Raw genomic sequence first — 17,123 nt, 5'->3', positions numbered from 1 at the left:
TATTTTTTTTTTTTTTTTTTTTATGTAAACCCCAAGCACGAGAGGTATTAGAACCTATAGTACTTGGTACCGTGCTTGGGTTGGAAGTTGAGAAGACGAAAGAAGATATTTTTGACACTGGACTTGAACTTCTGTAGACTGTAATTTTCAGGAAATACGTATGAAGGAAGGTTGTTCCAGAAAATGGCAGTTGAATGAATAAACGAGGAAGATGAAAAGTTGGTTCTGTGGGTTTGAAGTTGGACAGTAAATGGATGTTGGCTGGTGGCGGCACGTGTTCGGGCTGTTTTGAAAGAGAGAGCGGGAATTATAGATGCCAATTGAGAAGAACAGTGCCCATGGAAGTATTAGAAGAGGCATGCAGCAGAAACAGTACGTCTATGAGAGAGCAAGTGGAGAGACTGTTAGAGATGAATCATTAATGGTCAAAATATCTAGTATAGTCAAAATATCTAGGTGGTCTTCAAAAAAAAAAAAAAAAACATTTCTTATTAATCTTACTAGGAGGCCTACTGGAGTTACAGTTTATTTGCAAATCTGAATTTGTGTTTCAGATGTATTCAATAAAATATTTTTTTACCCCAAACTTTGCCTCCTAAAATGTGGATGTGTCTTATCATATGGAAAATATGGTATATTCTAATTCTTGTTAAAAGTACTTTTTCATGCTTTCTGATTTCTTACAGCCAAGAGCTAATCACAAAAACAATCAGAATTAATGGATCAAGCAAGTAGGTGCAAATTTGCACATAATGAGAGAGAGAGAGAGAGAGAGAGAGAGAGAGAGAACTGGTTATCATACAGAACAAAATGGCAGGCAGACTAGAAAAATAAGCTTGCTTAGAAGAGCTATATTTGAACCACAATCAGAAAGAAATGTTGAAAGCCACTACTTAGGTTTCTTATAATTATAACTTTTCCATTCAATTTGCCAAGAGCCAAATACCATAATCCTCAACTAGTGAGAGACTGGTACTGATATTTTTGTTGCTTTAGTAATATGGTTTGATCACTTTTTTGTTTCATTTTACAAAAAAGGTTATATAAAAAAAATTTAACATGTTAAAATTTTACCAATTTTATTGACACTTCTGAAGCTGAAATATTAGTAATTTATAAAAAAATAGTAAAGAAACAGAAATGTATGTAATAAGAAAAAAATTTATAAATTTAAAAATTATATTAGCATATTAGTTGAGGCTTATGATGCAAGAAATCAAGCTTATAGAGCATCAGCCAAAAAAAAAAATAAATAAATAAATAAATAAAATAAAAAAAACCCTTCCCATTTCACCCATCTGGTCACTCTAAATGTTTGTCTAGTTCAGCCTTAAATTTATTTAAGCTATCAACTTCCACAACAACAGATGGAAGTCTGTTCTACCAATCAACCCACTGACTAAAGGCAAACTTCAAGACATCTATTCTACAACTGTCTTTCCTCAATTTGAATCTATACCCCCTCAGGTTCTTAAACTGAGCAAATGGAAGTATCTCATCAGCATTGAGCCTGCTCAAGGCCTTGTACACCTCAATCAGATCACCTTGCAGGTTCTTAGTCTCCAAATGCTGCAACTTACAGAATTTAAGCCTCTCTTGGTTGCTCAAGCAGTATTTTGCAGGATGTCAGACTCCAAGCAGAATATAAAAATTAATTACCAAAAAACAAAACAACATATCAGCAGATTAAAAATTGGTAAGATACTGTTGAAGAGATGGTAGAAACACCCTTAAAATGTGCATGACCATGAGTAAAGAAGTTAAATTTCCCTCTCATAAGAGGGAAATTTAAATACCTTACAGTCTGAGATACCACACCATACTGGTTATGGATTAAGCCAAGATATCACCAGTAGATCTACACTGAAGAAATCTAGTTTGGTAATTGTTAATCAGATGGATGGTTTCAAGTACCATAATGGTTGGCACCTGGATATAATTGTTTCATTACTTTGGAAAAGTTCTGGTAAATGTAATGGAATGATAATTTAAAAAGGAATTGGCTGGATATGAGAACATCCCCATGTGGATGGAAATTTTATTACTTATATTAAAAATTCATTAAAATTTAATGAATTAATTAATAATTACTTAATTGATTGATTTAAACAGAATTAAGCACTCAAAAACTGCCAATTAAAAAATTGCCTTTTTGAAAAAAATCAAGAATAAAGCAATTTGAAATAAAAGCACTCTGTGTATTCTTATTTTAACATTTTAGTTCAAAAATTTATTAATAAAATTGTTTATTCTGAGATAAAAGCATAAACAAAAATATGCATTGTGTACTTTGTACATTAGCAATGAGAGAGAGAGAGAGAGAGATCGATCTGATCTTCTAGGTTCATACTTCTTGAATTCTAACACAGTTAATGATGTAGATCAGAAGCTCATAAATATACTGAAGGAATACTAAAATTCACATAGTTATCATTCTGACAGACAACCAATTTGGGGGCTAAAAATAGCAGTATTGATTTTTGTCATTGTTTAGATTATTGTTATAATACACTAGTTTTAGAAATCCAAATAATTTTCCTTTTTTTAGGAGTCTCACACAAAATGAGTTCATTGTTCCTCTCGGACAAGACCTGAGAGCAATATATGAAGACACAGCAAATGCACACAGCCTTTCTACCTTAATATCTGCTTCCATTCGTCCACAAATGACAATGTCACCAACATCGTAAGTTTTCTGTACATTGATACACTTACAAGCATGCTTTATTCACTAAAAGTTAACCAGTTTAATTTAAGTGTATATCTTTTAATTGAAACTTGCATTGCATTAATTGAATATGTTAATTAATTAATTGAATATAATATTTAAAATTATAATTTCAGTAGCTATCAGAAATGAAGGAATTTGTTATAGAATATAGCATGAAGATCAGAACAGATGAAAACAAATTAATATTTTTTTCTTCTTTCAGTAGCAAATTCACAGGTTGCCCTGCAGTCAGCTGATGATAATGAAAATTAAATCCCAAATTTTCAAGAAAAATTTTCTATAAGTTATTTACCCAAATTTCAGGTGGCTGTATACTCATATTTGCATGAAAATACTATAAATCGACTTTTTCTCAACAGTTGACATCAGAAGGATGTTGTTAACAATAACAGTCACTGATGGTGGATCACATTCAGTGTAAATAATGCTTTGTTAACAGTGAGAACATGTTGTTTTCCCAGGTGTAGTACAGGAAAACAACATGTTCCCATACTACACCTCTCATAATTGAACAGTATTAGTATTTAGTATTAGTAGTAGAAAATGATTCAAGGAAGCAAGTCAAATTTATTCATCTCCTGTAATAATATGACTAGTTCTTCCTTAAATTTGTTCAGGCTTCCTACAACACTAGATCAAGTTTGTTCCAACAATCAGTCACTCTATGGCTGTAAGTAAAATTTCTCACATCTGATAAACTAGAGAGAGAGAGAGATCTGCATTTAATTTATTCAATCGATTTAAGGTATTAAACACATTAATCAATTCCTCTTGCAGGTAGTAGTCTTTTATGGTAAGAGTACTCTTTTGTATTTCTGAGTAATCTTGTTGCTCCTCTTTGCACCCATTCCAACAGATCTACATCCTTCCTAAAATGAGGCTTCTAGCCTTAAGGGTATGCAGTACTTAAGATGTGGCCTGACTATTGCCTTATTACAATCAGCTCCTCATCTCAGCTGCCAGAATTCCTGTATGTTATTGACAGAACTTTGCAATTGGTTCATATGCACAGATGGCTAAAGAGTTTAACAGGAAATATTCAGATATTGCAGTTCCTCTTAAGTTGGTAATAGCATTTTCGCAGAAGTGTATTTGATCATGACAAGAAATGGAGTGGAAGACTGTATCTAAAATGAGTGAATTGATAGAAAAGTGTCAGGCAACTTCAGTGCAATCAGGATTATACCAAAGTGTATCATAATACAGTGAAACAGTTACGCTTATAGTTCAGCAACTGAAGAAACTGGAACAAGAAAAATACTCTGCTGTAGATGGTTTCATTTATTATGAAACTTTTACTTTCAGATTCTTAAAACATGGAGAATAAGTGCTGATAACCAGATCAAGAGTATTGCTTTCTTTTGTTACTTCACTAATATTCTGCTGCGAAAACAGTCATCTAAGAAATCCACAATAGTCTTGCTAATGTGTGAGTGACCAATCCACAAATTTCAGTCAACGTCTGGAAAGTTAAAATCCTTGATTATGACACATTCTGATTTTCTGGCCCATTCTGTTTCCCTGTATAGCTGTTTGGTATACTCATAAACAGTCATTAGACCTATAACACACTCCTACTCTCAATTTTCTTTTTCCAATGCTCATATCACTCCAAACTGACTCAACATTGCACCCTTGTAAACTGGTTGCAATGCCTTAGATTTAATATTCTTCTTGACTAAGAAAACAGTCATCTAAGCCTCTCCACTTCTCCTGTCCTACTCTTGGGGGGGATACAGTGTGTACTCCCCTTTTGAATATGGGGGAGTACAATGTATACACATTGTACTCCCCCATATTCAAATTCACCATCACTTATGTCTGAGTGACACCATATCTCTGCTATTCCTACAATGTCTGCATTCCACAACTTAATCAGTATTTCAAATTCATCAAATTTATTTACAATGCTCCTAGCATTAGTGTACATACAAGTATACATTCATGTGTTCTTACTCTTAGTTACCCTAACACAGCCCATGTATTCATTTGTTCCATGATGACCCACAGCAGGGCCTGAAATCACAGAAACCTTGCTTTTCAGGCTGCTACATGTACCAATAGTAGCAATGCAAGAATCACTTTCACTTTTCTGCCTGTGGCTCTAGTTAAACTATTAGTCTGTGTATTCCCCCATGCTAGCAGTTTTCCAACCCACCTACCACTGTCTCGGCACCATCAGCAAATATCCTTGCACCCCTTCAATTCAAACATATTCCATCCCTGTGAAAACAGTCTCTCCTGTTAACAAGCACAGACAATGCTGAAAAAATTCTATCCCATGAGCCTTGCACATTCTCTTCAGGACTGAATTGTGATTGACAAAGCTCTCAACATATACTTCTTTCTATCATATCTGGGCAGAATTGCAGACTCTTATGCGATTTTTTTTTTTGTGAGCACCAATTATTTGGTGCTCATTTAATTTTCAAAGGACTGTGGCTCCAAGATCACTGGATTTTTTTTTTTTTTTTTTGCAAAATACTCAATGGAACAATAGGGTCTACATTGCTGATGCTCCTAAAAACCAATAATGATACATTGGAAACACTTTTATGAGACTAATCCATATATTGGATGAACTGAAGACCAATATTACAACATCAATTAAAAACATTAGTCTTCTGACACTGTGCAAGATGGCTTTAAAGGCAGAAAAAATAACACATGCATGCATTTCTTTTAAACATTATTTTGTAACATATTGATGTTATTATGCTGTTAGCAGTAGCATTAGTAGAGGCATATGATGCAAGAAAGCAAGCTTATATAACATCAACCAAAAAAAAACACCCCTTCCCATTTCAACCAACCATTCATTCCAAAAATTTGTCTAGTTCAGCCTGAATTTAGCATTAGCATTAGTAGAGGCATATGATGCAAGAAAGCAAGCTTATTCAGCATCAGCCAAAAAAAAAAAAAAAAAAAAAACCATTTCACCCCTCCGTTCGTTCGAAATACCTGTCCAGTTGAGCTTTAAATTTGTTTAGGCTATCAACTTCAACAACAAGTGATGGAAGTCGGTTCCACCAACCAACCACCCGTTGGCCAAAGGCAAATTTCCGCACATCTATCCGACATCCGTCCTTCCTCAATTTGAATTTATGCCCTCTGAGGTGATTATTCTGAGCAAGATGAAGAATCCCATTGGCATTGAGCATGCTCAAACCATTCAAAGCCTTATACACTCTATCAGATCACCTCGCCGGTGCCTAGTCTCCAGACTCTGTAATTTGCAAAACTTAAGCCTTTCTTCGTAAGAGCAACCCTTTGTTCCATTCACTAATCTTGTTGCCCTTCTCTGTACCCGTTCCAGCAGCTCTACATCCTTCTTGAAATGAGGCCTCCAGACCTGTATACAGTACTCAAGATGTGGCCTAACCATTGCCTTATACAAGGGAATAATCACCTCCTTATCCCTGCTAGAAAAATTCCTGTATATCATTGACAAGACACCATGAGCTACTCTTGCAGCTCGTCTGCACTGCTCAGAGAACTTCATATCTGCCTACACAATTACCCCCAGGTCCTTTTCATTCTCCACCACTGTCAGTGTAGTACCGCAGAGTTGATACGTTGCTCTGGGGTTACTGTTTCCCATATGTAGTACTTTACATTTGTCAATGTTAAACTTCATTTGCCACCTCTCAGCCCATCTGTTCAACCTTTCCAGATCCTGTTGCAGCAGCATAGCGTCAGTAGTGTCCTTAACAACCCTGCCAACCTTTGTATCATCTGCAAACTTGGACATTAAACTTGATATCCCATCATCAATATCATTCATAAACACCGAAAACAACAACGGACCCAACACTGAACCCTGAGGAACTCCACTAATAACATTAGTCCACGTTGAGCAGTGTCCATTGATTACCACTCTCTGTCTTCTGCCACTCAACCATCCCCTTATCCATAGCAGCAATTTGCCTCCAATGCCACACTGCTCCAATTTGTGCAGCAGTCTTCCATGCGCAACAGTATCAAAAGCCTTTCTAAGATCCAAATATATAATATCAAAGTTATTCCCTGCATCCAGTTCTTTTGTGACTACATCATAGTATCCAATCAAATTGGTCAGGCAACACCTGCCCTTAACAAAACCATGCTGCGTCTGAGCTATAACTGAATTCTTGTCTAGATGATCCTGCAGTGCATCTTTAACCAGTGCCTCCATTAATTTACCTGGAACAGAAGTTAAACTAACAGGTCTATAATTACTTGTGTCAGCCTTTGATCCTCCTTTGTGAATTGGGGTTACATTTGCACATCTCCAGTCTATGGGTACCTCCCCTGAGTCCAAAGAAGCTCTCATAATTATGGCTAGGGGTTTGCTTACTTCCTTTGCTGCCTCCTTTAATATAACTGGATAGATCCCATCCACCCAAGGTGCCTTTTTTATGTTTATCCTCAACAATCTCTCCTCCACTTTCCTCTCAGTTATTACAAAATCATCCAGCTCACTGCCAATGTTTACTTTACCTACATCATTCTCCTTCCTTCTCGAGTTTAAATATGTAAAGAACTCTTTTCTGTTTTTCTTTGCATCCTTTGCCAAGGATTTTTCATAGTCTGCCTTTGCCTGCCTAATCTCCTTTGTGACTTGGTTACAGACCAACTTATATCTATCATAGGCTTCCATGTCACCCATTAATTTGTATGTATCCCATGCATTTTTCTTCTCTGCCACATGTCTCATTAGTTCATCTGACAACCATGAATGTAGATGCGTGAATGTAGATGCAAAATACTCGTTTAGATTGTTAGCCATCTGAGCAGGATCCTCAACTGTTGAACCATCAATATCCAGTGGACCAATCTGATTCATCCCTTTCCTTCTCGAGTTTAAATATGTAAAGAACTCTTTTCTGTTTTTCTTTGCATCCTTTGCCAAGGATTTTTCATAGTCTGCCTTTGCCTGCCTAATCTCCTTTGTGACTTGGTTACAGACCAACTTATATCTATCATAGGCTTCCATGTCACCCATTAATTTGTATGTATCCCATGCATTTTTCTTCTCTGCCACATGTCTCATTAGTTCATCTGACAACCATTTAGGCCTAAACCTTGAACAATATTTCTTAGTTGGTATGTAAAGCCTGGTAGCCTCCAAGATTAGTTCCTTGAATGCTTCCCATTTTGAGTTTGCTGTTGGTAACATCATCAGTTGGTCCCACTGTATAGAATTTAAATACTGTCTCAGACCATCATAGTCACCTTTACGAAAACAAAAACCCTTCCCTTTACCTCTGATGGTACTTACCTCCTTGAGTAAATCCCACTTCAACACACTGTGATCACTGCCACCTAGTGGTTCATTTTAAGCTGTCAACTTCCACAACAACAGTTGGAAGTTTATTTCAGCAATCAACCACCCGCTGGTTAAATGCAAATTACCACACATCTATTCTACAACTATCTTTCCTCAGTTTGAATTTATGCCCCCTCAGGTGTGAAATCTGAACAAGAGGAAGAATCCATCAGCATTAAGCTTGCTCAAACCATTCAAGGCCCCATATATAACCAGATCACCTTGCAGGTGCCCAGTCTCCAGATGCTGCAATTGGCAGAACTCAGGCCTATCTTGGCAACAACAACAACCCTTTATTACACTCAGTAATCTCATTGCCCTTCTCTGTACTCATTCTAGTAGCTCAAAATCGTTTTCTAAAATGAAGCCTCCAGACCTGTATACAGTACTTAAGGTGTGACCTGACCATTGCCTTATACAATGGGATAACACCTCCTTATCTTTTCTAGGAAAATTCCTATGTATCATTGACAAGATCCCATGAGCTACTCTTGCAGCCTGTCTGAAATGCTCAGCAAACTTCATAAATGACTACACAATTACCTCCAGGTCTTTTTCATTATCCACTACCCTGAGTGGAGTACCGTACAGTTGATACATTATTCTGGGGTTACTTCTACCCATATGCAGTACTTTGCATTTGTCAATGTTAAACTTCAGTTGCCACCTCTCAGCCCATCAGCTCAACTTTTCTAGATCCTGTTGCAGTAGCATTCCATCCTTAATGTCATTAACAACCCTATCAACCTTCGTATCATCTGCAAACTTGGTCATTAAGTCTGATATACCTTCATCAATATGATTGATAAAAATACAAAACAATAATGGGCCCAACACGGACCCCTTGGAGAACTCCATTAATAACATTAGTCCATGAAGAGCAGTGTCCATTTATTACCATTCTCTGTCTTTCCCCCACTCAACCATCCTTTTATCCATTGTAGCAACTTGCCCTTAGACAACTTGTTTGTAAGGTAAGATGATATATTGTCCTGTGACTGCTTACTTGTGCTGTTAGTGTTACTCCAGAAATAAAGCTGTTTAATATGGGTTGTGTGACTTCTTGATCACCCTATACCAATTACAGATAAACTAGAGAGATTCCTTTCCTCCCTCCTGTATATCACCTCGCTGGTGCCTAGTCTCCAGACACTGTAATTTGCAAAACTTAAGCCTTTCTTCGTAAGAGCACCCCTTTGTTCCATTGTATACATTTAAGAACTAGTATGTTTACAAAACTAATTTGTAAACATATTAGCATTAGCATTAGCATTAGTAGAGGCATTTGATGCAAGAAAGCAAGCTTATGCAGCATCAGCCAAAAAAAAAAAAAAAAAACCCACTTCCACTTCACCCCTCTGTTCGTTCAAAATACCTGTCCAGCTGAGCCTTAAACTTATCTAGGCTATCAACCTCCACTACAAGGGATGGAAGTCTGTTCCACCAACCAACCAACCACCCGCTGGCTAAAGGCAAATTTCCGCACGTCTATCCTACATCTGTCTTTCCTCAATTTGAATTTATGCCCTCTCAGGTGATTATTCTGAGCTAGAGGAAGAATCCCATCAGCATTGAGCATGCTCAAACCATTCAAGGCTTTATACACCTCTATCAGATCACCTCGCTGGTGCCTAGTCTTCAGACACTGTAATTTGCAAAACTTAAGCCTTTCTTCGTAAGAGCACCCCTTTGTTCCATTCACTAATCTTGTTGCCCTTCTCTGTACTCGTTCCAGCAGCTCTACATCCTTCTTGAAATGAGGCCTCCAGAGCTGTATACAGTATTCTAGGTGTGGCCTGACCATTGCCTTATACAAGGGAATAATCACCTCCTTATCCCTGCTGGAAAAATTCCTGTATATCATTGACAATACTCCATGAGCTACTCTTGCAGCCCGTCTGCACTGCTCAGAGAACTTCATATCTGCCTGCACAACCACCCCCAAGTCCCTTTCATTCTCTACCACTGTCAGTGTAGTACCACAGAGTTGATACGTTGCTCTGGGGTTGCTGTTTCCCATGTGTAGTACTTTACATTTGTCAATGTTAAACTTCATTTGCCAACTCTCGGCCCATCTGCTTGACCGGGCTAGCCGAGTGGGTAAAGTACCTGCCCGGCAACCCAAAGGTCGCGGGTTCGATTCCCGCCTCGGGCTTGGATCAAAGTACTGCAAAAACCTTGGGAGGTGCAAATATGGCCACAGAAGCCGATGCGCCAACAACTACCAAATCAAAAAAAAAATCAAGCCCATCTGCTCAACCTTTCCAGATCCTGTTGCAGCAGCATAGTGTCAGTAGTGTCCTTGACAACCCTGCCAACCTTTGTATCGTCTGCAAACTTGGACATTAAGCTTGATATACCATCATCAATATCATTTATAAATACAGAAAACAATAATGGACCCAACCCTGAGCCCTGAGGGACTCCACTAATAACATTAGTCCACGATGAGCAGTGTCCATTGATTACCACTCTCTGTCTTCTCCCCCTCAACCACCCCTTTATCCATAGCAGCAATTTGCCTCCAATGTCACACTGCTCCAATTTGTGTAGCAGTCTTCCATGTGCAACAGTATCAAAAGCCTTCCTAAGATCCAAGTATATAATATCAAAGCTATTCCCTGCATCCAGTTCTTTTGTGACTGCATCATAATATCCAATCAAATTGGTCAGGCAAGACTTCCCCTTAACAAAACCATGCTGTGTCCGAGCTATAACTGAAGTCTTGTCTAAATGATCCTGCAGTGCTTCTTTAACCAGTGCCTCCATTAATTTTCCTGGAACAGAAGTTAAGCTCACAGGTCTGTAATTACTTGTGTCAGCCTTTGATCCTCCTAATGATCTGATGTAATGATCTGAATCAAACTACGAATATAAAAGCTATTAGGGATGCATGTTAAAATTCATAGGAATCTCATAAGTCCAATGTAGCATGTTATCTTAATGAGGTCTGTGAGAAATTCCGAGGAATGTGAAAAAATATACATTTTATGCAATGGGAACTTTCTAATACATATTTTCTATATTTAATTATATTTTCTGTATATTTTATATTTGTATTATTTAACAGCTCCATAAACATCTGGCAACTGATATTTTTGGAGCTGTTTTCCTCCTTTGGGAGTCTTGCATTCAGAAAACATCAGGCAAACTGCTTTTCTAACCTTCCTTCAGACCATTTATAACATCTTTCTTGTTTTCTTCATGAATTTCTGTGCAGGCTTATGATTTAAAATATTTCTAAGATATTTGTAAATTCTTTTAAGAATTTAATCCTTGAACCTGGATGGTTTAATGATAATGAATTTCTGTGTGATGATTTTATTATTTGATAAATTATTGTTTGGTGATATAATGATTGTATGAATTGTTTCTTTAGTGAATGTTTCCTTAACTAATTATTAGTACTTACTTTAATATCAAAGGGCAGATTAATGTTACATTTTTCTTGCCTCAGTTGAAATTTGTGAAGTCAATGAAATTTTCTCTGGCTTCTTCATATTTTTAATTGCATATTTTCCTAAATAATATTTTAAACAGGAATCCAATATCCTTCCTAAAACATATATAGTATTTTTTATTTAATAGGGAAAAGGTTGTTTCACTTAAAGACCTCAGTACACCATATTTTCCTGTCGATATCTTGAAGCAGTTTGTTATGGAGGCTTTAGATGATGCAGTAGTTAAGGGACTTAGGCCCATGAGAGATCCTATTGGGGGAAGCAATGAGAATTTATTTGTGTAAGTACAGTATCTCTTTTTGATATATAAAAATTTCTTGATATATAAAAATTATATACACTGCTTTACCATTAATACTTTGTATCTAGACATCTGCATATCTACAAATAACCTTTATTAACAGGAAAACTAATAATGAGTGCTGAAAGTTTTAGCCTCTATGAATGCCTCTAGTCTCTATGGAACACTCTCCATCAGTTTTTTTGTAATATTCTCTGATATTTTCTGCCATTTGACCATCAAAGTGGCAACCAGTTTGACTCTACTTTTGGGCAGTCTCTCTTCCCACGCACCCGACAATCCATTCCAGAACCACTGGAATGAATTGGATTGTCAATCTGACATAAATACTAAATCAGTCTGACACAGTGCGAGCAGTATGACATGGAGCATTGTCCTACTGATAAATATACAGGCCTTTCCCATTGTACTGCTACAATGGGGAAGGCATTTTTGTGCAGAGCATCTAAATGGACTTCAGCATTCATAGTTTTTCAAAAGAACAAATGGCTCCTGGGCCAAACTACAACAACAGCTCCATACCATCACACTTCCTCCACCAAACCTCATTGTCAGGATGATACAGTTTGGCAGGTAGCTTTATTTCAGGTAACCTAACATGTCTCAGTACTCCAATGTAGAGTTTCCTCTAGTCTATGGTCAAGGTGGCCTTACACTAAACTAGAAGGCATCTGGCATTACTCAAGGCAATTGTTATTTGGACAGCTGCATGACCATGATAACCCTATCATGTAGTGTCCTGTACACCGTAGTGGCGCTGACATGTAACCCACTCATCTCACTATGGGTCTATGGATCTGCTCTGATAGCATTGATCCATATTCTAAGTAGATTATTTGCAGGGCCCTCCTGTCATGTTCCATCAGCTTCAGAGGTTCTTGGAGTTGTTTCATTTTGCAATTTCAATGCCAGTCCACTTTTATTTGTAGATCACATCAACAGTCATCAACCTAGAGGTCTTCAGTGCTGTTTAAATGTCATATCATGTACAGACTGATTGCATATGTGGCACCCAGTTATCATTCTGTGCTGGTAATCTGTAAGCTTCATCCATCACAGCACCTTGCATTAACAATCATACAACTGTCTCCTCGAAAGCCTTTGAGCATATTTATAATTTTATCTAACACACCAAATACGGAGGATGCGGAAAGGTCAGGGAATGGCCACCGCATATCCCGGAGCAATATGGCCTTAGTTGCAAATACTCCTAAAAACAAAATAACAAATAACAATCTAACACACTGCTTCTATTAGGATGAGCAGTGACCCTGAGGGTAGAGTGCTGGGACTGGTGGGAATCATCATGAAACAAATAAATACATGTGCTGTGTTAGGTTAACTAAGAATAAGAATAGGTGCATGTATACTTGCATGTACACCAATGCTAGAAGTATAGTAAATAAATTTGATGAATTTGAAGTGCTGGTCAAGACATCAAAGGTAGATATTGTTGGGATATCAGAGATGTGGTGTCACACAGAGATAAGAAATTCAGAATTGGAATTTTGGGAGGACAATGTGTACAGAAAGTATTAAGCACTGGGAAAGCAAAATTGAGAGTAGGAGTGTGTTATAGGCTTAATGACTCAGATGAGTACAACGAAAAACTGTACAGAGAAATAGAGCGGGCCGTAAATCAAATTGTCTTATAATGGGGGATTTTAACTTCCTAGATACAGATTGGACCATGTGGGTTAGTCACTCGCACACTAGCAAGACTTTTGTGAATTTATTGGATGATTGTTTTCTACAGCTGCATGTTTGAGAGGTAACTAGAGAAAGTAATACTCTTGATCTGATTATCGGCAGTGATTATTCATACATTAAGAATCTGCAGATAAAGGAACCACTAGGTGGCAGTGATCACATTGTACTCATGTGGGATTTACTTAAAGATATAATTACCATCAGGAGTAAAGTGAAGGGTTTTTGCTTTCTTAAAGGTGACTACAGTGGTCTTGGACAGTTTTGCTGTTGGCAACATCACCAGCTGATGATGTTGCCAACAGCAAATTCTAAATGGGAAGCATTCAAGGAATTAATCGTGGAAAATATTAGGCTTTTCATACTGATTAAGAAATATTGTTCAAGGTTTACGGCTAAATGCTATATAAAAAATATTGGATGTCAGATGAACTAATGAGACTCGTGGCAAAAAAGGAAAAATGCATGGGATGCATATGAATTATCAGGTAACACAGAATCAGTAATACCTGTCTGTAATTAAGTCACAAAGGAGATTAGGCAAGGGAAGGCAGATTATGAGAAATCATAATCTTTATTTGGCAAAGGATGCTAAGAAAAACAGCAAGGACTTCTTTACTTATATAAACTCTAGAAGGAAGGAGATGAATCAGATTGGTCCACTTGATATCGATGTTTCGACTGTTGATTCTGCTCAGAGAGCTGACAAACTGAAATATGGATCTATCCAGTATCTATCTTAAAGGAAGGTAGCAAAGGAAGTAAGAAGGCCCTTAGCCATGATTGAGGGCATTCTTGGGCTCAGGGGAAGTCCCCATGGACTGGAGATGTTCAGATATTTCTCAAATTCACAAAGGGGGATCTTAGGGTGACACGATTAATTATAGACCAATTAGTTTAACTTCTGTTCTGGGGAAAAAACCAGAGTCAGGTTAAAGATGCATTGCATGATCATCTAGACAAGACTGCAGTAATAATTCAGACAGAGCATGAGTTTGTTAAGGGAAAGTCTTGTCTGACAAATTTTATTGGATACTATGATGTGTTTTCAAAGGAACTGGATGCAAAAAATAATTTTGATATCATATATTTGGATTTCAGGAAAGCTTTTCCCACTGTTGCACATGGAAGACTACTGTACAAATTGGAGCAGTATGGTATGAAGGGTAAGTTGCTACAATGGATAAAAGGGTGGTTGAGTGGGAGAAGACAGAGGGTGGTAATCAATGTTCGCTGCTCTATGTGGACTAATGTTATTAGTGGAGTCTCTCAGGGTTCAGTGTTGGGCCCGCTGTTGTTTTGTATACAGGCAGTTCTCGCTTTACGAGTTCCCGGGTTTACAAGTTTTTTTTTTTTTTTTCCAAGTATCAAGTATCAACAAAATCAAAAATATGAACATTAATTGCAAAAAATGAATGTTAAACATTCAGAAATACCGCATTTCAAACCACTTGTGCAGCTATACAATACAGTGTACCCAGCTTTACGATATTAATCCGTTCCAGAGACACGACCGTATTGTGTAAATATCATAATGTGAACCCAATAATACATTGTTTTTTGTTAATTCATTCCACGACATCAGAAGGTGAAATTTTCGCTATATAACTCTAAAAGGTTGTTTTTATAGTGCAAATTGCATTAGTTACCAATTCAAATCATTAAACGCACCACACTTTCATCGTTATCATATGCTCTGTTATAAGAACTAATTTTGAACGGCTTTGTTATATTTTTCTAAAACACATTTCTGGAGGTCACAATCATAAAACAAAAACAATTTGCACTGTCCGGTTTACTGGGCTTTTCTGTTACTGCAAGTAATTATAAACGGGTAATAAACTCGATGTTATTTCATTTGCAAAAATACCGATAGCTGGAATTGTGTGGTTTTTTTGCGTTATTATGGTGAAATGTGTTTCCTCTTTACTGAAATCTTCAATTGTATAAAAACCATAAATAAATTTTCAGAATCTTCTCTTCATTCCTTTTTTTTTTTTTTAAGCTTCGTAAGCTTGTTACTCCGTGCAAATCGTGTTAGTTGCAATTTGTGCATTCCGTTAAAAAATGCCTATGCATCTATTGAAATTTATAAAGAAAATAGAAGATTATCTTGGAAACAAATGCCTCTTTAAGCATTTCTGAAGAAGACGACTCCTTGTGCACGGAGTAACATGTTTATGAAGCTAACTACCTGTATTTATTAATATTATTTATAAATACAGTAGTTATCGACTTTACAAGTTAATTCGTTCCTAGCGTGTGCTCATAAAGCGAAAACTCGTAAAGCAGGAATTAAATCCCATAGACATAATGTTAAAAATAGGTCTTATGTTCTCAACAATGAAATTAGTTAGCTAATTAGTTTATGTTTAAACAATGATTGATTTATCCAAAGAAATTAAAATGTAGCCTGTAAAATCAAGCAAATTATAATAATAAAGAAATTATTTATGACTTACAAATTCGAAAGAATGTTTATTCTTCATCATCGACTAAATGCACACTCATTGATCTTGATGAAGGTATATCAGGCTTAATGACAAAGTTTGCAGATGATACAAAGGTTGGCAGGATTGTTAATGACAGTAATGGCAGTGTGCTGCTGTAACATGATCTAGAAAAGTTGGGCAGATGGGTTGAGAAGTGGCAACTGAAGTTTAACATTGACAGATTCAAAGTACTGCATATGGGTAGAAGTAACCGCAGAGAAATGTACCAACTGTGTGGTACTACACTTAGGGTGTAATACCACACAGTTGGTACATTTCTCTGCGGTTACTTCTACCCATAATTGTGCAGTCAGATATGAAGTTTTCTGAGCAATGCAGACAAGCTGCCAGAGCAGGTCATGGGGTATTGTCAATGATACACAAGAATTTTGCTGCTAGGGAAAAGGAGGTGATTATCCCTTTGTATTAGGCAATGGTTAGCCACGCCTTGAATACTGCGTACAGGTCTGGAGGCCTCATTTTAGGAAGGATGTAGAGTTTCTTGAGCGTGTACAGAGAAAGGCAACAGATTTGGTGAGTGAGGGAAACGAAATGGGTCCTCTTACCAAGAGCTTAATTGTTCAAGGTTTAGGCCAAAATGGATGTCAGATGAACTAATGAGGCATATGGCAGAGAAGAAAAATGCATGGGATACTTACAAATTAACACATGACACAGAAGCCTATGATAGATACAAGTTGATATACAACCAAGTTACAAAGGAGGTTAGGCAGGCGAAGGCAGATTACGAGAAATCCTTGGCAAGGAATGCAAAGAAAAACAGCAAAGAGTTCTTTACTTATGTAAACTCTAGAAGAAAGGGGATGAATCAGATTGGTCCACTTGATATTGATGGGTCAACTGTTGATGATCCTGCTCAGGTAGCTAACAAACTAAATGAATATTTTGCATCGACATTCACACATGAGGAGTTATTCAGCAAGGGAAATGCCAGAGGTGTATTCAACTCTAGCAGTAAGCTACAGAATCTTGAAATAACTGGGAGTAAAATGGAGGAGAAACTGTTGAAGATAAACACAAGAAAGGCACCCGGGGTGGATGGGATCTATCCAGTTATATTAAAGGAGGCAGCAAAGGAAGTAAGCAAACCCTTAGCCATAAT

General features: G+C 37.1%; 1 protein-coding gene across 1 annotated transcript in view; it reads left to right on the top strand.

Annotated features, from left to right (window-relative positions):
- RyR (Ryanodine receptor) overlaps positions 1-17,123 on the top strand; it is an 841,404-nt gene that overhangs the window by 199,602 nt on the left and 624,679 nt on the right. Inside the window, exons 28-29 of the mRNA XM_090376454.1 lie at positions 2,549-2,686; positions 11,628-11,780. Of these exons, the coding sequence (XP_090232580.1) occupies positions 2,549-2,686; positions 11,628-11,780 (291 nt within the window). The remainder of the gene's footprint in view (positions 1-2,548; positions 2,687-11,627; positions 11,781-17,123) is intronic.

This window comes from Mastigoproctus giganteus, chromosome 6 (genome assembly GCF_048544385.1).
Source record: "Mastigoproctus giganteus isolate SK-2022 chromosome 6, ASM4854438v1, whole genome shotgun sequence".
In the NCBI taxonomy this organism is placed as follows: Eukaryota; Metazoa; Arthropoda; class Arachnida; order Uropygi; family Thelyphonidae; genus Mastigoproctus; species Mastigoproctus giganteus.
This window is presented reverse-complemented; position numbering and strand designations above follow the sequence as displayed.